The 23,744-nt window shown below is 35.8% G+C and overlaps 3 protein-coding genes across 5 annotated transcripts; 2 read left to right on the plus strand and 1 right to left on the minus strand.

Moving 5' to 3' along the window:
• Positions 1-1,112: 1,112 nt before the first annotated feature.
• Positions 1,113-7,284, plus strand: SMC6 (Structural maintenance of chromosomes 6). Its single transcript, XM_018446538.1, has 19 exons — positions 1,113-1,571; positions 2,231-2,423; positions 2,510-2,662; positions 2,767-3,011; positions 3,077-3,196; positions 3,265-3,395; positions 3,601-3,801; positions 3,880-4,076; positions 4,169-4,315; positions 4,419-4,603; positions 4,930-5,240; positions 5,355-5,574; positions 5,659-5,829; positions 5,918-6,105; positions 6,213-6,378; positions 6,457-6,570; positions 6,648-6,842; positions 6,931-7,064; positions 7,230-7,284. Exons 1-19 carry the CDS (start codon positions 1,464-1,466, stop codon positions 7,264-7,266), a joined length of 3,216 nt encoding a protein of 1,071 aa, XP_018302040.1. The 5' UTR covers positions 1,113-1,463; the 3' UTR covers positions 7,267-7,284.
• Positions 7,285-8,909: 1,625 nt separating this feature from the next.
• LOC108721787 (cuticular protein 1) lies at positions 8,910-10,217 on the minus strand. Its single transcript, XM_018446542.1, has 2 exons — positions 10,120-10,217; positions 8,910-9,544 (listed from the first exon to the last, which is right to left on the minus strand). The coding sequence occupies exons 1-2, from the start codon at positions 10,129-10,131 to the stop codon at positions 8,975-8,977; spliced, it is 582 nt and encodes a 193-aa protein (XP_018302044.1). The 5' UTR covers positions 10,132-10,217; the 3' UTR covers positions 8,910-8,974.
• A 4,735-nt stretch (positions 10,218-14,952) lies between these two features.
• LOC108721786 (cuticle protein 21) lies at positions 14,953-16,328 on the plus strand. Of its 3 annotated transcripts, none has more exons than XM_018446540.1 (3): positions 14,953-15,027; positions 15,317-15,772; positions 15,809-16,328. In XM_018446540.1, exons 1-3 carry the CDS (start codon positions 15,016-15,018, stop codon positions 16,226-16,228), a joined length of 888 nt encoding a protein of 295 aa, XP_018302042.1. In that variant the 5' UTR covers positions 14,953-15,015; the 3' UTR covers positions 16,229-16,328. The 3 variants fall into 3 exon arrangements, with proteins under 3 accessions (XP_018302042.1, XP_018302043.1, XP_018302041.1); XM_018446541.1 differs by having other exon boundaries at positions 15,317-15,751; XM_018446539.1 differs by having other exon boundaries at positions 15,317-16,328.
• The last annotated feature ends 7,416 nt before the right edge of the window (positions 16,329-23,744 follow it).

Below are 23,744 nucleotides of genomic sequence, written 5' to 3' on the forward strand. Positions count from 1 at the left end.
GGAATTAAATAGAAGAATATAATATATTACAAATATGATAGAATTTTTAAATTCTTTTTTAAATAAAGAGAATAATTTATTTTTTAATAAGAATGTATATTTATATATTAACAAGAATATATTTTTCATGCAAGAAAAGATTAAATTAGAAACGATAAATTATACTTATACCTACAAATTTTGCTTTTTAATTGAATTAATTGCTAAATTAATTGCTTAAGTTAATTTAAATTTGATTAAAGTTGCAATTAATCTTCATTTTTATGAGTTTTCTCCATGTATAAAATAACATTATTTATTAAATCTTCATATTTTTAACTCTATTACTGGTAGTATATTTAACAGAAGAACCTTTGCAACTATTGTAAAAGATTTTTTAATATAATTAATAAATTAATTTACATTTAGATTCAGTGAAGAATTAAGGCAACAATAAATTGTATTAAAGAATTTTACAACAATTGCAAAGCTGAACCAATTAGAGTCCTTCATTTACTTCCTTCACATGAAATAAAACTGATTGATTGATTTTCTTAAGGCCACCACTCACAAAATGATATAAACTGCATAATTATTGGTGTATATTTTTAGATCTAATGGGTTCATTCAGTAACTATAACCGCTCATTGAGCGCTCAGTGTACCTGAGAGCTCTTGTACCTGTTTGATCTATATTTTTGGCTCTAATGGAATATGCCAATAAGATGCAAGAACTCACTGAGCGTTTGCATCTTATTGGCATATTCCGTTAGAACTAAAAATATAGACCAAACAGATACAAAAGCTCACTGAGCGCTCAGTGAGCGGTTGTAGTACTGAATGCACCCATTGGTCGCGTTCAGCAGACTCAACTGTGGCGGAGCGGATCAGTGAACTCTCGCTGCTCATTGGATGATCTAAAAGAATACACCAATAGCAGCGAGCGCTCATGGATTCGCTTAGCGGAGCTGCTCCGCTGCTTGACACTTGCTGCGTCCAGTGTGATTTAGGCATTAGGTAAAAGTCTTTCCGAACGCACCATAGATTGTTCGAGATTCATGAGCGGAGTCGACCAATCAGCGCGCGGGCCACTGCGAGACGCGTTTAGGAATGTCGAATGGAGTATGCTCAAGGACATCGTTTAAATAAAGGTGAGAGAAGGGAGAATAATCTACAACGGTCTGGCGGGAACGAACAACGAACAGGAATGAACAGGAACTTGATAAAACAAATGGGAATGGTGCTCACATAGATTTCGATTTTTGATTATTTCTATGTCCGGTGCGAGAGATTACGGGTACGAAGTATACAGAGCAGACGAATCGCTTGACAAACTCCAACAAGTCCAGGAGATCGATCGGATAGACGGCAGAATCTTGCAAAACGGCCCGTATTTCAACAGAGGCGTCGCCAAGATAGGATTTGAACGGCGGGATTGCGGTCGCTCTTTGTTTAAATGCGCCATCGATTTACATTACGAGAAGTATGGAAAACGACGCGAAGACTCGAAGGAGGAAAACAACAGAGAAATCCGACGAGCATCAGGCCAAACGTTCCAGACAAATCGAGGATGATGCGGTGCAGAATGAAGAGGTACTTTGCATGCTAGTCGATAACGAAATTTTTTTTCATTTAGTGAAGGTTGACACAAATGTCATTCTATCTTGACATTCAATGAGTAACAAAGGGTGCTTTCCATTTGATGATATAAATCAACCCAAGGATTCTATCCTTATTATTCATTGAATGCCAAGAAGGATAGCAGAACGTTTATGTCAATCATCTAAAAAAAAAAGATGAGCCAAAGACGGAACGACACATGTGTCTACTTGTGTCATTAAATAGAAAGCACTCAACAATTATCCCAAATAATCGAAAAGCATAAAATCAATTAGACATTAAACTTTGAAACATTAATTAAATTTTACTTAAAATAATCCTTGAGTGGATTATTTTAAGGTTATAAAATTCTAGGTTTCTAGACGTTTCCATTTGTCGACACAGGTATTGTTCTATCTTTGTTACTCATTGATTGTCAAGAAAGGTAAAATGATCTTTGTATCGCCTTATTTTTTTACGTTACTAAATGGAAAGCATCCAACAATTATTCCAGCTAGTTAAAAGCATAAAATCACCACCTTGTATTAAACATGTGATTTTAGTATAAACAAGCCAATCAGTTTTATTCAGAGTTATTGTAACTTGAAACATATCTGAAATACTTTTAATATATCGTGTTTAATATGTCATAGTGTATGGTTGGAAAGGTGAAAAAGATTCGTGTTCATAACTTCATGTGTCACGATGCACTGGAAATAACACTAAACAAGAATGTTAACTTTATTGTGGGACGTAATGGCAGTGGCAAGAGTGCTATATTGACTGCATTAACTGTAGGACTCGGTGCTAGAGCAAATGTTACAAGCAGGGGAACTTCTGTTAAAGGTTATTATATTACAATTTGTCTTTTTTTTTATATTGTATATATTGTAGAATAACTTAATAATATATTGCTTGCTATGACAATTTAGAGTTTATAAAAAAAGGCAGAAACTCGGCTACTATTGAGATAACATTAGTAAATAAAGGGGACGCTGCTTTCAAGCCTGAAGTTTATGGCGACATAATTACAGTTTTGCGTACCATTGGAACTACCTCATCATATAAGATTAAAAATTGGAGAGGTACTTGGAAGTTGAAAATATAGAAGTTTGGAATATAAATTTTTTTTAAATGATCCAAATAATTGTAACATCTGTATGTACTTACAGAAATTTATCATTTGCAGGAGAAATTATTTCTACCAAACGAGATGAATTGGATAATATTATATCAACGATGAATATACAAATTGATAATCCAATATCTGTCTTGAATCAGGATGTTTCAAGAACATTTTTAATTACCTCTAAGCCTGATGAAAAGTATAGTCTATTCATGAAAGCTACTCTCTTAGATTCCATTAAAAATAATTATAAAGAGGCTCTTAACATATGTGAAGAAGAATATAATAAGTTACAACAATATAATGAAGTATGTATTCTTAATTTATTTAATCTTATTGTAGATAAGTATTTTCATTTTTTATTATGTGTCAGACCTTGTCACAAGAAAAGAAACAAATAGAAAAATTGAATGAAAGCATACATAGATTAGAGGAAATGGATGAATCACGAGCAGAACTATCTAATCTTGAAATGGAACTTCATTGGGCAAAGGTGAGTCTCAATTTGAAGAAAATAGAAATTGACAAAGTAATTTTTGGAATAATAGTTTTGTTATTTAGGCGATTGCGGAGGAAACCAAACTTAATAAAATACAGGAGACTTTAAAGATGCATGAAGATGAATTCAAAGAGCTCCAAAATATAGAATTATCTACAGAATCAAAAGATGAAGGAATTGATAAAAATATCGAGTAAGAATCAATTTATAAATGAAAATATTATATGAAATGAAATCGAATTATAATTTACTTTCAGAAGTTATAACATTTATAGTATACATTATTTGTTACAAAAGCTGTGAATTATCTTATGTCTTATCTCATGTTTTTTTATTTTATAGAGAAGATAAGATATAAGCTATAAATTATATCTTATGATCGTGTTTTTATTTTATAGAGAAATAAAGCAAAAAATTCAGCAAGCAGAACAAGAAGTAACAGATAGCAACGAAGCTTATGATAGTGCAAAACAGAAACATAAGACTGCAAATGAGGCGTATTTAAGTAAACAGCGCGAATGGCGTTCTGTAACAAGCAAAATAAAACGGTTAGAAGATGATGCTAATTTGGTGAAGAAGGAAATTCAAAAGCTTGAAAGGTAAGAATATATTTCCAAATAATATTCTACTTTCATGTTCTTTTAAGTTTATAATATATGTTAAATATGTCTTTACAGCTGCAATGATGAAGAATATAACAAGAAAAAAGAAATGAAAGAGAACCTATCAAAGTTGGAGGAGAAACTGGATGAACTTGATGCTTCATTACGCACTAAGCAAACTGAATTAATGCATTTAGAAGCTGATAAGATGCGACTTCAGCAAGATGTGACATTCGCCAAAAATGAAATGGACAATTTCGATAGACATATACGTAAGTCATATCAATGACAAATTAGTAATAATATTAGTGACTCCCATAATTAGGCTATGTAAAAAAATGCATTTTATTTTATAAAATTAAAGAAAAGATCAAAAAGGACTTAAGTGCTGTCGAGCAGCAATCCGATAATGCACTGAGTGTATTTGGGCGAAACATACCGCGTCTGTTGAAGAGAATCGAGGAGGAATATAAGAAGAACCGATTCAAGGAAAAACCACGTGGTCCTATTGGTATGTAGTCATTTTGAAATTAATTAACTATTGTATGAAGTTAGTTTTAGTTTTATTTTATTAAGTTTTATATATATATATAAATATATACGTAATTGTGTAGGTGCTTTCATAAAATTGAAGGATGCCGCTTGGGCACCGGCTGTAGAAAGTTTTCTAGGTTATGGCACCCTTAACTCGTTCTGCGTGGATAATAATCAGGATGCTAAGTTATTGAACAGTATTATGAAGGAAATTTTCTACAACGAGAGTACTCTTCAAATAATATGTAGCAAGTTCTTTAATCAGGTAAAAGAACATAATCTTTATTATTTTGAAATTTAAGTATTTATTGAAAGAATGATAGAAATAAATACTGTATGTAAATACATAACCATTTCCATTTACTTCTTAATGAGAAAAACAAGCAAGTGTAACAAGTAGCAATTGAAAATACTACTTTTAACTTGAATAATGTGCATAACTAAGATTGCACCAATGTTATTTTAATTTTAAGCGACGTTTAAAATTCTTCCTTTCTGTTTCTCTCGGTTTTAAAAAGAAAAAAATTTTAATCTTTGCTTAAAATCAAAGTAATGTTGATACAATCGGGCTTAAATCTTTTAAATTTTTAGATGCACGATGTTAAACGCCACTGTACATATTCGCCACAGTATTCCAATCTCTTAGAAGCAATGGTTATAGAAGATCCTGTTGTAGCTAATTCTTTAATTGATCAACGTGAAATTGAATGTATTCTTCTTATACCAACAAATGAAGAGGCTTGTGCGATAATGTCGGATGCAACAAAAGTGCCAAAAAATTGCAAAAGAGCGTTTACTCTTCATGGTGACACATTTTTTCCTGATCCAAATTATAGAACTTACGGTGGAAATTGTGGTGTACGTGCTAAATATCTTCAAGTTTCTACCATGGAAGCAATGCAGTAAGTGTCACAACTTAACCTAATTCGGAGCAGTAAACTATTCAATAATTTCATGCTGTACATGAAAAGAAAATTTAATGCAATCATTAATAATTTTATTAATTTCTCATTTAGAACGCTAAAAGAAGAACTTCAAATAGCGGAAAACAAAAAGCAGGAAGCTACCATAGCATGTAACGCTGTACGTGAAAAATTAAATCGTACTAATTCCGAATTGACTAACGTGAGCACAACGGTCCGCAAGCTAAGATCCGCGCAGAGTGAATGTACTAATTTGATTAATGAACTGAAAGATAAAATTGAGTCGACTGAAGGCACTTCTGTTGATGTTTTCGTGAGTAATTAGAAATATTTTGAAGTAGTATTATTTTTATTCTTTAGAACAATATAGCTACATTGTTTAATTTATTATTAATAGCGACACGAAGCTGCAGAAATAGAAAAGAAGATAGCGCAGGAAAGTGCCGCGGAAAAACTTCTAACAGAGAATGTGCAAGAACTTCAAAAGAACGTTGAATCTCTCGACATGGAAGTTAAGCGTTGCAGGGACTTGAGGCATAATTTACACACAGTTGTTGATCCTCTTAAAGTATGTTTATCCATTAGTATAATAATTAATATAGAATATAATATAGAATATAATAAGTAAAATATTTTATATATCTTTTTTTATATAGGACCAAATAAGAGAATTAACACAAGAGAAAGAAAGGCATCGGCGTGAGTGTCAACGTGCTGCTCGAAAATTACACGATACTCGTCAAGCTATACAATGCGCAACGGGAGAATTCGAAATACAAGAGAGAGCTACAAAGAAATCGGTTTCTGTCGCTACTACAAAATGTTCTAGGATAAACACTATCAGGTTGGCATTATTTGTTGATATTATGTGTGCACTCAAAATTATTTCATAATTAATTTTTATTTATATTTTATTTATTTTACATTGTTTTGATATCTCATCTTTTACAGATCGGTAAACCAAATAAAAATTTTACTAACTGATTTGCAAGATAAAATTCGCGAAATAGAAAATCAGTTTGGTTGTATAGATGAATTACGGCTACAACTGGCGCAAAAACAGCAAAAATATGGAGTGAACATTGAATTTGCTTCTCAATTGAAAAAAAGTTGTGAAGTAAGTAAATTATCTATAAAATTTTTATGAACTATTAACTATTCAAGGGAATACATACAATATATTTATATATTGTAGAAACACATCGAACGAGTGAAATATCGACAGAAAATGTTCCTCCAATTGAGAGATATGTATAGTGTTTATGTACAAAAGTCTTTCACTGATGTGCTCTCTTTAAGACAATACAAGGTATACAGATATATAGAAATATTTTTTTAATTCTATTTTTCTTATTCACAAATGGTTTTTCTACTTCTTTTTACCAGGGTACTGTGATGATCGATCACAGAAACAAAGTACTTGATTTGCATGTTAGTGCACGGGACGATAAAAAGTCTGGCAACGACACCAGATCACTTTCAGGAGGCGAACGATCTTATTCGACTGTCGCGTTCATCTTGGCTCTATGGGATTGTATTCAGTTACCTTTCTACTTTCTCGATGAATTCGATGTATTCATGGTAAGCTGTTCTTTTATATATATATATATATATCTTGAATTCGTTTTGTACAAAAAAATAACTATCTATGTCGTGTGCTTGTTTGTAGGACAAAGTAAACCGACGGGTGATAATGGATATCCTTTTGGATCACACTAGATTACATCCACAAAGTCAATTTGCTTTTCTTACACCTCTAGACACATCGCACATTCTTGCCGAGGATTATGTAACAATTCATCAGTAAGTAAAAGTTCTTATCGAGAAAATATAAGTATTTTTTTCTGTTTTAAATAATGAATAGTTTCTTTTTAATATTATAAAAGTTTGTAATATATCGCCAAATAAATTTAACAATTTCAGAAACATTGCGTTGCAACGCTTTGAATATATATGTGTTTTTTCTAGATTACAACCACCAGAGAGAAGAGGCCTGAGTCAATAAATGTTCGATTTTTTTTTTTTTTTTTAGTAATTCAATATTATTTATACGTTTACGTGATATAAAAAAAGATTCTTAATTCTAGCGTAGGTGTATGAAACTTGTTTTTTAGCAATAAGTGCAAATAATTTATTTGTTTTGTGTTGAAAGAGAAATTCTGGAATTTTGTTTAAGTGAAAGACGTAAAAGCAAAGTTGATCAAATTTACTTTGTGTACTTTTCATAAAAGATAGAAGGAATTATTTAGAATATATATTTGTATACGCACGATATAAGTATTCTTTGCGTAACTCAAATTATTCACAGCTTATCAGAGCTGTTACAACACTTAATTTAGGAATAAGAGTTTGACAACGGTAAAGTGCCTTCGATTGTACCGTGTAGCAAATATATAGATTTTCTCTTTTGATAATAAATTTTTATGAAAACATTTTGATAATCCGTTTAAATTTCAAGTTGGCTTTCTTTCCAGGCTCCCATGTCTCTTAGTCTTCTAGGTACGCCGTTAACTATTTCATATCCACATAAACTAACCGCAGGATTCGCGAGAGACTTCTCTTCAGATTTGATTCTCGTTGCCATAACAGGCTGGGTATCCAGAGTAGCCAAAGGTGAGCGAGAAGACCGAGGTACGCACGAAACATTGCGCGTTGCGGGCCACGCCAGACCGGTAAGTAGATCAAGGTTCGCACGGCATTGTACGAATCTGGTCCGGCCACGGTTCCCGGCTATAACGCAACACGCCTTTACGCATTACGCGCGTATTACATGCGATGCGCGTGAGTCGACTGGCCGCTGCGTGTGTCGGGCCGGCTGGACGAGGCGTGGTAACCGACGTTTATGTAATCCGTATGCTGGCACTTCGTTGGAGAAAGTGCTCAGCGAACGCTCGTGAATCGGTAATGCGGTAATGTCACGGAAAGGCGAGATAACACCGGTGAGCTCGCGGCAGGTAGTACCTGACCTAATTTCACTAATTGGGCCCGGGAATTCGACGTTTCCTTGACAACTTTCGATCCGTATGGTTTTTTTACCCCCCTTTTTCAGCAAATTGGACAACGTATTACGTTACGTTATGCCGATTACTCGCGTTTAAAAATTTGAGTGCACATATCTCTTGAATTATGTAATTTCATGGCACGTCGTTCATGAAAACAATTCTAATTTGAAATTACCAAATAATCCAGTTTTTACTGAATTTGATGGATAAACGTGTGAGTAATTTTCAATAAAAAGGAATTAGACATTGCAACACTTTGTGTTTTCACTAGTTTTAAGCATTGAGATCTTAATAATAATGACAATTAGGAAGAAGCAATAAGTACGAATGAAAAATGATTTGTGAGAAAATCATGATTATTACAACATTCAAAACACAATTATTCCAAGTCTTATTCTAAATGATTGAAAAATATACACACACGCATCGAGAAAAAGATAGCTAAAGATATTTCTTTAGCCGTCTATCAGCCTGAGAAAATGAATTCTAATATATAATAAAAAAGTGATTTTTCTATATATATATATATATATATATAAGAAACGCAGCTGCTAATCCCGCAATTGAAGTCAGATTTTTTTCTAAGTCCAGCTTAATTAACGAAAATGCATTGTAGATAGGTGAAGATAATTTCGTAAGACTTATATACTTGCTACAAAAACTGAGATTTATTCGATAAGTATCATTCCTAAGTGGTGATCAGGTCACAATTCAGTGGAGGTAGGCAGCGGGGGCGGCGTAGGAGAAGGCGGGCGTAGCGACCTTTGCGATCGGCGCGGCGTAGGCGAAGGGAGTGTGGGCTATGGGGGTAGCGATCTTCGCAATCGGGGCGGCGTAGGCCAAAGGAGCAGAGGCCAGAGGGGCATGGGCCACAGGAGTGGCGATCTTTGCGATCGGGGCAGCATAGGCGAGGGGTGCGGCGACCGGGGCCACGGTTTTGACAGCAACGGCGGCTGGTTCCTTGCGGACTACGGCGTTGAATCCATTGACCGGGTCAGCGGCGTATTCGACGATGCGCCTGGTGCCATCGGCTTCCAAGAGGGAGTAGCTACCCTGGACAATGTCGCCGTCACGGGTCTCCTGCTGGCTCTTATCGTCGCCAGTCAGGCTGTCGTGCACGTCGTATGCATAGCTGTACTGTGGGTGCGGGTCGAAGTCGGCGTCAATGGTCTTGGCGACGGGAGCGGCGACAACCGCGGGAGCCGCAGCGTAAGCCAGAGGGGTACCAGGCGCGATAACACCGGCGTTGGCGGCGGCAATCAGGATGGCGAAAGCGATGAACTGGAGGGAAAAACGTAGTAAATAAATCGAATAAAATTAGGAAAAAAAATGTGTTACTAAAATTGGGTGAAAATACAGAATTACATAGGAATATAAAACAAATATATAGAATTGATACAATAGTGCACAATATGAAAAAAATATATAAACTAATGTAAGTTAAATAAACTCAGTCAAAATTATGATAAAGATGCACTTTTTCCAATCTCTTCGTAATGTTTAAAATGCAAACAATAATTAACCCGATCTAAAGGATATAAAAGGCTTCTTGAGCGAGCAAACTCGTAGCGTGAAAGTTGTTGCAGAATTTACTTAAGAAAATGTAAAACGCGCTACTTTCGAGTCGTCCCGCAAATATCGTTAATTGCTCTGTTTTTTTATGTCGACTAATGATATCACAAGAAAGACTATTATGAGCACACATTATTATTTTCGAATTGTAATTACGGAGAACCCAACCATAAATAAACTTTGCGTTGCGAAGAATTTCACCGAGAATTATCGAGGATCGATCGAAAGTACTTTCCCGGCGTGGGTCGAATTTATGTCGAGAAAGACTCAAAAGGACGTAATACCTTGAAAGCCATTGCTGCTCAGGTGATCGGTAGTTTGCTCGATTTTGCAAGTCTGATGCGAATGATACCAATGAACAGATGGTTTTCGGCTTTTATACCACTCTGCCCGGAGCCCTGGAGGCCCACACCATATCACATCACATTACCGCCACCACACACACACAACAAATTGTACCCGCTCACTGATGTAACTGGGTGACGGTATCTTCGACGGCTACCTGATTCGCGGTCGCGAAGAGCGCAAATTGAGCAAGAAATCGGACCACGCCCAATGAGAGCGACGAGCCGGGATCGAATCGGGCCCCTGCTCTCGCATCTTGAAGGACCAACGAACACCGGTCGTCGTCGCCGGGGACTAGGCCACGTCCTTGCCACGAGTTACCTGATCCTCCTCCGCTCAACCCGCCTGTTCCATCGAGGGTTATTACAGAGCATTTATTCTTTTACTCTTTATTTTTCTCCGAATTTCTTTCTTCTTCTCTTTCTTTTCTTACGTATGATGGTCTTTGTGAATTTGATGAGCTTTGTTAATAAATTACGAAAATCCGTACAGTTTGTAGGATTCTTAATATAGAATAAAATGATTAATGTAATAATACAAAAATGATCTCGCGCACTGATATTGATTATCTGTCCATGGTCGTTAAGACCTTGTAATACTTATATTTTTTATATTTCAAGACTTTCCATCAGAAAGACTGCAAACATCATATTTTAAGGAATATTTTTCTCTTTTAAAGATTGTGCGTCCTTTTACATAAACCAAGATTCTTTCAGATGTCATGCAAAAGTGTGGGTGACGATTTGCAGACTCGATAAGAATATTTTAGGCTCTTAAGCGCGATATTTTTACTTTTAGTTACATAATCGCACGTAAACGAACGAATACAATCAAATACTTTTATAAAGTTCTTTATGTCGTACTTGTGTTTGCAATCTTGCAGAGCATAACTTGTCTCCTCTTCATGAATGTTGGATCTATGAAGATCTCATTTATAAACTTTCTCACAGCTCATTTGTCATTCTGTTTTCTTAGCAAATTTTTTTTAACTCTTCGGTGATTTTAATGCCGCGCGTTCTTTCTTAATTCTCCACTCGTTCAGCTTGGACATTCTGATCTATATTTCTATATCACGGAGCTTTTTTGCGATTGTTGCATTTGCTTAGAAATTATGTTAGCATAAACATGTCTTTTTTTGTAAAATAATTTTTTTAAATTGATGAATAGAGTTCATAATTAGTGGTTTCGACAATTGAAATCGTTACAAAAATACTGCAGCTTGATATTCTTGATTAAATATTTAATCTTAATTGCTAAGCATTCGTAATACGGAACGCAATCGATGTGACAAGTTGCATAGTACTGTGCAATAAAGAGTGACACGATGCTACTTGCATCAACTTGCGTGAGCAACAGCGACAAGTGTCGATCAGTACTCAGGCCAGTAGTTAATGGATACGTAGGCCGCCTACCCGGGTATCACCAGTCCAGATAATTATGCGAACCGTTTCGAAACGCGTTGTCTCGTAATTTTGAAGCTTGATGGATTGTAATCTTCTGGATCGCGAAACGCATGTCAGCTAACACACATACGTAACAAGAGAACGAACTCCGCTCGGAAGTAATAATAATTCTGAGTAATATATGGAAATCGAAACATAAAACATAAAAGAAATTTACATGCGATTTAATTTTACATACAATTAATTCTAATTTCAAACTTCGTATATATCTACACACAAGTTGCAAATTATAACTCATAATAAATGTATAAGGTACTTATATCGATCCAGCAAACATTAACACTAACAGTTATGTTATTAAACAATATTAAATAAAAATCGAGAAATGTTCAACACAAATGAATGAAAAAGGCCATATTTGGTCAAAATGAGTCTTGATGCTTATAATATTTTTATGCGAATTTTTACAATTTTCAATTCAAGCACAGTTTTGAGAAGCTGGAGTATGTTATATTATTATTAATTAGTGTTTGCTGGGGATTTTAATATCTATTAAAAAAAGATGATTCGCATCAAATAAAATAATAAAGAGAGATCTCGATGTGTGCATATTTATATTGACCTATTTAAAATGGCTGCGGTCCACTTAGTGTTGCAAATACTTTGAAATATTCCTTGGTCAATCAATAAAATTCTTCTGATTGGTCGATCGAATGCTTTGACGCATAAGCGTTTATTTTTACGTTAAGTGGACTGGCATTCAATATTGCATATTATATTAAAATTGTACGTACGTCTCGCGATGCTTGTTGCATTTTTCGAAGTTGATACAAGTGAAAGATGCGCGTATCTTTCCATGTTAAGAAAAGCGAAGGTCATTAATTTTAATATATATAAATAAAACATATTTTGAGTCTCGATAATGCAAACGGCCCGAGTTGAAATTATAGTAAGACTTGTATCGATAATTGACACGCGCCGCAGGGATTCGGATCAAAGCGTTGTTCCTCGACCAAGAAGGCAAGCTCGGTTTCAATGTCCGGGTCATCCGGTATGTAATTTACTGCCGATTCACTGCCATGCACTTACTTCCTGGCACGACCTTCGATCGTTCCCATAATCGGCTGAATCAAAGCCAACAGGTCTCTTTTCCTTTCTTTTTTTTCTTTCTTTCTTTACGCCAAATGAATTTATGTTCGTATCTCGTTAATTATCTCCTTTATGGAGAAGCATCAAACGCATTTTATCGAAATATTGAAAAAAATATGGTAACATCCCAGTAAGCAAGAAACATCTTGAAACATCAGTAACATTGCAGGAACGTTGTTGCAACGTTGCTAAAATGTTTCGAGATGTTTTTTGCTTACTGGAATCGTTAATATTATTACAACATATTTGTTGCTAACTGCATGTCTAATGCGACGATGCAATCGCATATCGTAAGATTGCATTTTAAATTAATTGTGATAATATTACTAATTACGTTACCATTCCTTATCATATTTGACGTTTCTTTTTATTATATTGAAAATGAAGAATTTGAATTCCTTCTTTTTTATTAATTAAATCCTTTTCAACATATCTTTCTGAATAATAAATTCAAAAGACAAAAAATAAATAATTTGTATAATTAAAATATAATTATGTTTGTGTGTAGTCTTTTTCATTCGCAGCCAGGGGCGGATCCAGACAATTGTTGTCCCCCCCTTGAATCTGCTCTTGTTCGCAGCATATAAATTAAAATCTGTAAAAGAATATATCCGAAAAATGCTGCAAAAACGATTTGTTTGAATGCAAAACATATTTCAAATTTCCAAAAGTCTCTTCTTTGATGATTGCGTAACTGAGATCGCGTGTACGTTCAAAATTTTCGGCTTCTTTGTGTTTCAATTATTAATTTCCAGATATTGGTCCCAAATTGAAACCGCTGATTTTCTTTGCGTTAAATTGTGGATAAAATTTCACGCGGGTCTTGTGGGCAGTGGACCAGTCAGCAGAATCGACGACAAAAACGACAGTGACGAGCGAAATCTCGAACCTCGATCAGCACAAAACTGCCCGATAATGCCCGCGGGCTTGCGATCGATCGGCATGGGCCCCGACCGCGCGATATTCGAGCGACCCACCTATTTCTTCTTTATGAAAGTGCTCCACTTCTCTTTTTCTCTCTGGCACGGGCCCCGACGACGTTAGACGATATGTCGCAACAATGTGATCCCGGTCTGTCGCGACACATTTGGCAAAGACACGTAAATCGGAATGGCTTGAAAGTTTCACGGCAATGACGAACGATATGTATCATGATTTTCATATTTTTGACATTATCTCTTGTGCGTGGGAAGATATCAAAAAATTCCGGAACAATTGATCATAATTATAATAAAGGAATTATTATTCCTTTGTAGAAACTTTTATAGGAAGAAAGGCACGCTATAAATATAAAAATAAATACAATACACATAAATCTTTATTGTATTTTTATTAAATAAAATTATAAGTATTATAATATTGTAAATAATCATGTACTTATAAAATTATAATATTTATAATTTTATTTTCTTATTATTTTTTATAAAATTTTAAATATGTGAATACAAAGAGTTAAAAAATATTATCAATTTTAATAGAAACAGTAAAATTTTTAATCTTACAGTCAATAGTATAAAAATTTCTTTAAAATGAAGAGTTTGATGTCGAGACGAGAAAATTAAAATCATTTCTGTAATTTATATATTTCATCCCAAATTAAAAAATTGTTTATTGTTATTCTAATTACTCGTTTGATACGTCAATTTTATTCTGTAAAATGGGGTAAATTCGGGATGATTTTGGCCCAAACTTGGATAATGCCTAGACAGTATGTAAAAATCGGGATATAAGATATTTTAAAAACATTTTAAAAACGTCTTATATCCTGATTTTAGACAAGTGTTTAAATATCTAGATTTTTTAAAAATTTGAACTAAAATTATCTCGTCCCCTGGACTCTGGATCAAAGTTATCCTATTTTACAGAACACGAAATTTTACACAATTCAGTTAATAAGATATGCCTCAAAAATGTCATTCTCTTTGTCTCATTCACATGGTGCATGGTGTCTTGAATTAAGAAAAACCGGTATTGTGTCGTAATTCGATTATACCGAAGTCATTTGGAGCTACTTCCGTCTTTGCCTAAAAAAAATTACTGAGATAGATCCTTTCAAGTGTCCGCGAACTATCGGGAGCGAGGGTGCGCGATCGCAAGTGCCGGCCAAGTTCAAGTGCGGTCGGCAGTCAACGCCGATAAACTTTCAAAGTCCGACACTAGAATCGACGGTGGGGATTCATACAGTGGTGGACCAGACCACCGGGTATATAAAGCGGCCGCGATCAACACCGCACATCATCAGTCTTGCTTTGGTCGATCCAAACCAACCAAATCCACTCAAGAATGGCATTCAAGGTGGGTAGAGGATCGCAAACGCTGAAGACTTTCAAAATCCGATTAGACTGTGTTTAAAATCTATTATTTATTAGACTCGGTTATACACTCGAAGTGCTCTTGAAACAAAGATTTACTTTCTGGAATTTGTTTTCGTATAATAGTAAAATTCGTGAGTGAACATCAATAGGATTTGCTCCTCTCGCAAATTCCAAGTGCATATCGAAATGTAAAATCAAGATCGATTTGATATTGTCAAGTTCTCTCATAAAACAGACAGAACAGAGGTTTTATCAATATTCTTTTGCAGTTTGTCCTTTTTGCCGCCTTTGTGGCCGTCGCCAACGCCGGTGTTCTTGCGCCTGCTGCCCCCTTGGCTTACGCCGCGGGACCCGCAGTTGTCGCCGCTCCCATTGCCAAGGCAGTGGTGGCTAAGGCTATCGACGCCGACTTCGACCCGCATCCACAATACAGCTATGCCTATGACGTGCACGACAGCCTGACCGGAGATGCCAAGAGTCAACATGAGACCCGTGATGGCGATCTCGTCCAGGGTAGCTACTCCCTCTTGGAAGCTGATGGCACCAGGCGCACTGTTGACTACACCGCTGACTCAATCAACGGATTCAACGCCGTAGTCCGCAAGGAACCCGCCGCCGTTGCTGTTAAAGCCGTCGCTCCAGTTGCCGCCCCCATCGCACATGTCGCACACGCTGCACCCTTCGCCTATGCTGCTCCAGTCGCCAAAATCGCTGCTCCCGTCGCCAAACTGGCTACCCCAATAGCTGCTGCACCTTTCGCTTACGCCGCTCCCGTCGCTAAGCTGGCCGCCCCGATCGCTGCTCCCCTCACCTATACCGCCCCCGTAGCTAAATACGCCGCCCCTGCCGTAGCCCACATCGCGCACGCTGCACCCCTTACCTACACCGCGCACGCCTCCCCTCTTGCGTATGCCGCGCACGCTTCCCCTCTTGCGTATGCCGCGCACGCATCCCCTCTTGCGTATGCCGCGCACGCTTCTCCTCTTGCGTATGCCGCACACGCCGCCCCTCTTGCAGCTCCTCTTGCTGCCCCTCTTGCTGCTCCTCTTGCAGCCCCTCTTGCTAAATTTGCTGCTGCACCTGCCATCTCCTATGCCGCCCCGGCTGCATCTGCCATCTCCTATGCAGCCCCGGCTGCATCTGCCATCTCCTATGCCGCCCCAGCTGCCTACATCCATTAATCGTGTTGACCACGCCAACCTACATTGTCGACTCAGGCCGAACTTATTTATTTTTATATCATGTACATGTTCTTTTTATGTGACTGATTAAAGAAATTACACACGTATTTGAGACTATTTGCTTTCAAAACCTTGTTAATCATTTCCTGCCGTCATCATATAATATGTTGATACATGTACATATGTACAGTATGTTGACTACTTAACATTTAAGTAAATTACGTGTAATATTATATATGGCTGAGTATATGTATTCCATATTGTATGTGCAATATAAATATTTGCAGAAAATTAAAATATAAACAGAATCAAGATCTTCCATTTTCAATATGATAAAAGGAAACGTGAAACAAATATGATAAGGAACATTGACGCAACGAATATTATAATAAATTTTAAATAAAAAGATAAAGAAAAATGAAAAACAGATTCAAAATAGGTAGACAGGAATTATATTTGCGATATTAATGATCCATTTTGACAAATTTCATGCAAGATTTTAATCAACTGAACATAAAAATTAAATGGAAATATCTGAATAATTGTTATAATTTTAATTCAATGTGGAAATGTATAAATAATTTGTGTAATAGCTGATGGAAAGCAATCAGAAAGATTACCTTGATTTGTTATCGATTTTCATCTTAAAGATACTTAATCAACTTTATTATTATATTGATTAATTTTATTGCATTCACATAATGATCGCCCAAGCATTATGTCTCTCATATGATATCGAAGGACTATACATTTATTCCATCACATGATAATTTACGTTCAAATATATCTTTATTTTCATTCTTTGTTTATGAAATATTCAAATTTTTTATAGGACGATAAAAATATTATGGAAAAAAAAATTTTAGAAAAGTAAAATTCACGTTTAATTACTTATATAATACTTCACAAATTGAAGTATTAAACAATTTTAACAAAAGTTTTGTTCTTTCGAAGCACCCACTATTTTCTGTCTATTGAACAGATGACATCGTATTAATCAAAAAATCCACGTGTCAATATCTAAGCACTCTTACTGTTCTGAATTTCCGAGAATAGAATGGCGAAATGATTAAAGCAATCAAAATCTAGATATCGAGCGATTACCACATATGATGTGCTAATCGTATGTGTCATATGCGAAATTCTAGCTCGCGATTGCAATTCGTATTGTTTTGTGTCGTCATGCTAATATAAATTCACGACATGGTGTCGAAATTGCTCGTTGCTATCGTTTGTGCCGAATCTATTTTGCATCATTTTGAGCGCCGACATTCTCGCGATTCAGAATTATCGAGAGCTATCCCTGTGATGTGCGATATTAAACACAAATACGGATTATAGAACGCGTGAATAAGTTTTAGTTCTTGAAAACAAAAATTACTCTTCACAGCCACCTGTCACCTTATTTACTCGTTAACTCGTGACTTAATCTTAATACAAAATTATGTCTTGTTAATTGTTATTCATATTTTCGTGAAACAACTTTTATGGAATCTAGAATCCCAAATAGAACATAGAAGTCACATAATAATATTATAAGGACATCATCGTGACCTCATTCGAACTTATAAGTCAATTTTTACGTATCAAATGACATCGTGATGAGTTCTGTGATATTATTGTGACTTGATTATGACTTCGTGTTCCACCTTGGATATTTGAAGCATCGAGTGATATAAATTACCATAAGAGTTAAGAGCTGTCTCACAATGATACCAAAATAGAGAGAAATGAATTTTGAAATTTTGTCGGTACTTTAAACGATCTGCTTCTCGATTCAATTCGACTTTTGTAACGGCTCGCCCCGAAACGAGCAGCATCAAATTTCTCGGTCCTCGAACGGGCCGCACGTGCCCTTGATGCATGGGGTAAACTTTCGCGCGTAATACCGTGGCGATCGGCATCACGTTATTTCTGGCGTTCGCCAGAATTGACCCACTTTCTCCGCTTTTCGCTCGTCCTTTCTCGAGCACCTCCCCGAGACGCGCGGCCACGCAAGGATCGCGGCGGAGCCTCCACTTTTGTTCGCCGGTCTCGATCGACCGATTGCAAAAGGCGATGCCGTTGCATCGCCTAAGAATCGCGGGCATGACAATGGAAAGACACCAATTTTGCGAATGCAATGTCGCCCGTCGTGTTCTGCCGATCGGCGATGACTCGTGCTGCGCGCGACATGGGTCACGTTAATTCAACTCATTCTGATAATTGAACCATTGAACATTCTGCCGAATAACTCTACCACATTATATTCGCTTAATTATATCACAATGTATTCGATTTTATTTGGAATGATTTACATAATTTGAAATGCAATTTTATCTGATTGAATCTAGTAATCGCTAAGGATAAAAATTATAATATTCTGTCATCAATGATCAAAATGGTTAATTTGACTATTTCGACTTTTATACTTTACACTATCAGTGACGGATTAACGTTTAAGCGAGGATTTATTTTTAAAATTTTACAGAGAGCTTTTTTGAATAAAATTTGTTATAATACTTATAATTCATTATTTTCATTGTATACCTTGTTTTAAAATATGATACTTTTCAGTATCATTATAATAATAACTTTCCTAAAGCCTTCTGTCTTTTAAAGATTAAGATTTAATTAAAATAAAATCCATTAAAGCTACACTTGAAGCTTCAAGTCCCGAGGATCACGGCCAGTATTTATAGGCTGGTATTCATAGTCGATTCTTATATTTGAGACTATCTTATGTACAAGACGGTCTTAAATATAAGAGCACCAACTATGAATATCGGCCCAAGTCTCGCGCAAAAACGAGCAACGCGCTGCACGTAAGGAAGCAAAGAAACGTAGGAAGAAGAATTACGTGCACGCCACCGAACTCGAGCTCGCTCGCTCGTTCGCATACGGCGCCGAATCCATTTGCCGTGGGAGAAAGGCGTCCAAATTCCAGGCCTCGATTTAAATTGCATTACGTAACAGGGCAGGCGGATCACTCGCACTTTTCGGGAAGCGCGTGCACACGTTGTTTCTCAACCAGACGATTCCACGGAAATGATCGCTGTAGCGATCTGCGTGTCGAAATCCAATACCGTCTACAATAACGGCCTTGACACTAAGGTTATCGTTCTTACATACTTTAAGTTGCTTATACTAACATATGATTCATATATTAATCCATTAATAGTACCAGGACCATTTTATTCATCAAGCGTCTTGATAATTTCTCAAGATTCAAGTTTCGAACGAACACTCATTTATTCAATTTTCATTCAATTCTAGCTTTTTATTTTTGACAAATGAGAATAAGAAATAATTTTTATTTTTGATCACTAATTTATTATTATTACAAATATTCGGTTATACAATCAAACCATAAAGACGTAGTTGCTGTAGAATTCCGGGAGAAGACTTGTTAAATACTTTCTTGGTATATGGAGTTGAAACTGAAGAGATGCAACATCGATACATTAAACCATAAGCAAACCAAGCTTATTGAAACCGATCATTAGCTATGCAAATTCGAGGAAATGCGCGATCACGTTATGGTGAGTGGGTATATCGCGTAACCTTCCTTCACGACAAATCAACATGGTCCTCAATTAATATTTATTAGCCTGATCTTGTTCTTATCTGGTATCTCACTCGATCTTCATGCTTTCTCGTTAGCGCGACTTTTTGTTTTGTAAGGATAATCCACTAATAATTCTAGACGCGCACGTGAAAGATGAAATGACTTTTAAAAGTAAAGAAAAAAGGATATCGCATATAATTTCCAATAAAGGGAGGCGCACAATTGCATAATCGTTAAATCGAGAGTTGTCGTAAGCGTTCTTAATGACGCGAGTGAATAAAGATGCATTCAAGATATTTTCGGAGTCGATAAGATTTTAAAATTGTGATGCCCACGACATACGACGCAATATGGAATTGCATTTTAATATAAAATGTATAATATATACTATTATGTTTAAATCTGTGACATCGTCCCGTTTACTTTTCGCCTTTCATATGGCACAACATATCTTCTTTATATTCTCCCTCATTTTTTTATCCTTTTTCATCAATAATTTATCTGATACTCATGACAACCGGCATTAATAACGAAATGGACTTGACGAGCGTAACATTTGCTTCGTTTATGCACCGAGACAGTCCCTCGGATTACGTTGTGCCGATGAGAAATGATGCAGGGGTCGAAGAAAGAGATCCTTGATTTAAATTTTACTTGTAGCTTCACCCGTGGATACCATCGTCGGACAGAGATTTATAAAAAGTAAGAAGATCGGTTGACAGTGATAATTTTTCAACGAGTTTGGGGAAACATTCGATATCCATTAAGTGAGTGCAGCACTTACTCGACCCCTTTTTCACTTTCGTTGATAACCTTGGTCCGCGTGAGTGTGGTTAAATAATAAAAAAATCACGTAACCTTAATCGGTGAGCTCGAATATTCTGTCGAGGATCGTACATGCAGGATCTTTTATTCGTTTCGTCGAAAACATTCGTTTAAAGCCGACAGTACATTGCATCCGTTCACTTCGATTCGATTTCGTGATTTATTGCAGTTAGATCGCTGTAGACATCAATTTTAACTCCTTAATAAATTGCCACTTAATAAGTATTGTAATGTGAAATAGATTTAATTTAACATATATATAAAAATATTTCAAGGCAGCATGAGTTTCTTGCATTCATAGAGAGAGAAAGAGAATCGATGACTTCTTTTAAATGATGATAAAAGACGGAATATATTAAATTTGCTAACAATTTATCCTGGCAATTATTTGAACTTGTATAGGCATGACCTCTTTTAATGTAGCGAAGTGTAATTTAATGCAAAAGTAAAATGAAGATAAACATTGTATTAATCTGATTGAATTAATCTGACATGGATACGTAATGTACTGCTCGTTTAATTCATCAATTTAAACGTAGGATACTCCAGTCACGACGTAGTCGCAGTTACCGCAAATGCTACGTGCATGTTTTGCAAATCGAGTGTCGATGTCGTTAATAGCGACGCAATTTCGCGCATCGCGTTAGATGACCCTGCGTAATTAGTTATGCCTTATGATAAATTGACACGATCGAGCGAGAGGAGCGATTTTTCCTACGGCTGTATTTCATTGAATATGTTTCATTTATCAGTTCTCAAATTTCAATTTAATGAGGAATTAAATAATAATGGAAATAAATAATAATTAAAAATTTAATTATTAAACCTGACACTTTTTTTTACCTCTTATCGATTTTCCGCAAAAGTATCTGATAAGGTAGCGATAAACTGTTAAAGTCAGACGGCAAAATCATCAGCGTGGGACGTGTCGCGACTCGGTTCTCGCCTGCGGTGATTCGCCTGTTCGCTCGGATTCCGGACCGGTCTCTCTGTCAAAAGTGGACCGGTCTTTTGTGCGCACGTAATACGGGGCGCGATTACGAGGTGCCGCATAGTGACATTGGGCGCGGTTCTTTGACGGCCGCGGCTGCAGTCGTGTTTTCTGTTCGGTGAAAGTCGATTCGCGAATGCGAACCACTCTCCTTCTCGTCCCTTCTTCGTTCCGCTGCACTCCGTCTTGTACAACTTGGAGAGACGAACCGAGAGAGAGAGAGAGAGAGAGAGAACGATGTCGCTTTTTCGCGACGTTGTAATCCGAATTACGTATTACTCTTTTCTGAAACTTCTATTTTATTCGAGGAATGACCGATGTGGTTCCTGAGCGACGTGTCTCCTCAAATAATAGCTTACGTCTTACATAATCTTTCGTAATAAACGATGCAAGTATACTTTAATTCCAATTGATTTATATTAGCCAAAATTTATTTTATCTTAATCGTCATGTGTTATTTAGATGTTTGTATCATATTTAAAATAAAAAGGTGTACAAGGAAAGAACGGTTTTGTTGAAGTATTCAAAATGATTAGCTAGAGATATAAATCGAAAAGTAATTTTGTTACATTATCAAAATAATGTATAAGGCGCTGAAACTAGTTGTTATACAATGTTAAAACTTTTTGCAACATTGCTCTCATCATGTTTGAATTTCCTACATAATTATTTTGATGGTCCAACAAAATTATTTTCAGATCTGCACCTACCTAAATTTTCAGAGATTTCAGCAAAAAGATATTCTTTGAATAAAAGAATTTAATCCTATATAATTTATAACAAAAAATACAAAAATATTTTATTTAAAAAACGATAATTACCAATTTTGATGCGATTCATATTTATATTTTTTATATTCATATTTGTATAAAGACCGTCTATAATACACGTAGTAAGCTTGGTTTAAGAAGTAAGAGTAGATGTAAAAGTTTAGAGTAGGTGTAGATGTAAGCGTAAGCGAAATAAATTAATTTTCTTAATCTTATTTCTTAAACCAAGTTTACTACTATATTGTAGACGGGCCTTTAATTTCTGTATTTTTACTATTTCTGTTTTGTATTCTTATTTTTGCTAGTGCAATAAGTGGTTATGATGCATTATGAATAAGTTGGTGATCAAATAGTTATAACATAATTCAAAAATTGTATATAAAAAATATGTCCTTTTACTTGATTTTACCATGTCAATAATTTTTGTGTTAAAAAAGCTATTACAGTAGTAGACATCGCTCACTGGGCAGACATCTAGTGCGGCCGTGTCTACTTGCCTGATTCGCGTTGACCTTTACTACTTACTTTGTGAAAAGAGATATTCGAAACATGAAACATTTTTCACATTATTTCAAGGATTCTATATATCGATATATAACTTTTCTCAATAATAAAAAATTTTTTTTATGAGAAATAAATTTTCATTTTCATTGAAAAAAATTAAATATTACGCAGAATATAATTTTTTCAAACGTAAAACGTTTCGTTCAACAATTGATATAATTTCTGTACATGTCACGGTTGGGTAAACCCTTTTTAAGAAAAGTCGGCGACGATAATGACGCATTATAAAAAGGATTCTTTTTATTGCGAACTGCCAATCAAGAGCAAAATGAAGACATTCCGAAGACGGCAATTATCATGTTTTTATGATTTGTGGACTAATGGTCGTAATAATAATCTCCTTTTCATACCGTTAAAATTAAATGCGTCGCGCGTAGCCGAAGGTCGCCTTACATGCATGCGTGTATTATACATACATGCATGGCGTGTTGTTGCGTAAAGACGACGACAGGGGCCCGGTGCGCGTAACAACAGGCCGGGGACTTACGTAATATCGCTGGATGGATTGGGCCTCAACATGACAGCCGACTCGCGATCGATTCGCAACGTTGATGACATTGATCGACGCACATCCAGAGTTCGTCACTTTTACTTGACGCGCGCATACCACCCAATTTTTATGGCCTGTGTGTGACTTAAGACGTAATCAATAAGATATCCCAATCAGCATACAATATTTAAAAAATATTTTTTAAACATTTATTTAATATTTTCATACTAAATAAATATTTTAAAAATCATTTTTAAACATTTTTATTTAATATTGTGTGCTGATTGAGATATTGACTGTCTCTCGTCAGCGGTCTTTTATCATTTCTG

The sequence above is a fragment of the Mycetomoellerius zeteki genome, unplaced genomic scaffold (assembly GCF_001594055.1).
Source record: "Mycetomoellerius zeteki isolate Tzet28-1 unplaced genomic scaffold, Tzet1.0 scaffold182, whole genome shotgun sequence".
Taxonomy (NCBI): domain Eukaryota; kingdom Metazoa; phylum Arthropoda; class Insecta; order Hymenoptera; family Formicidae; genus Mycetomoellerius; species Mycetomoellerius zeteki.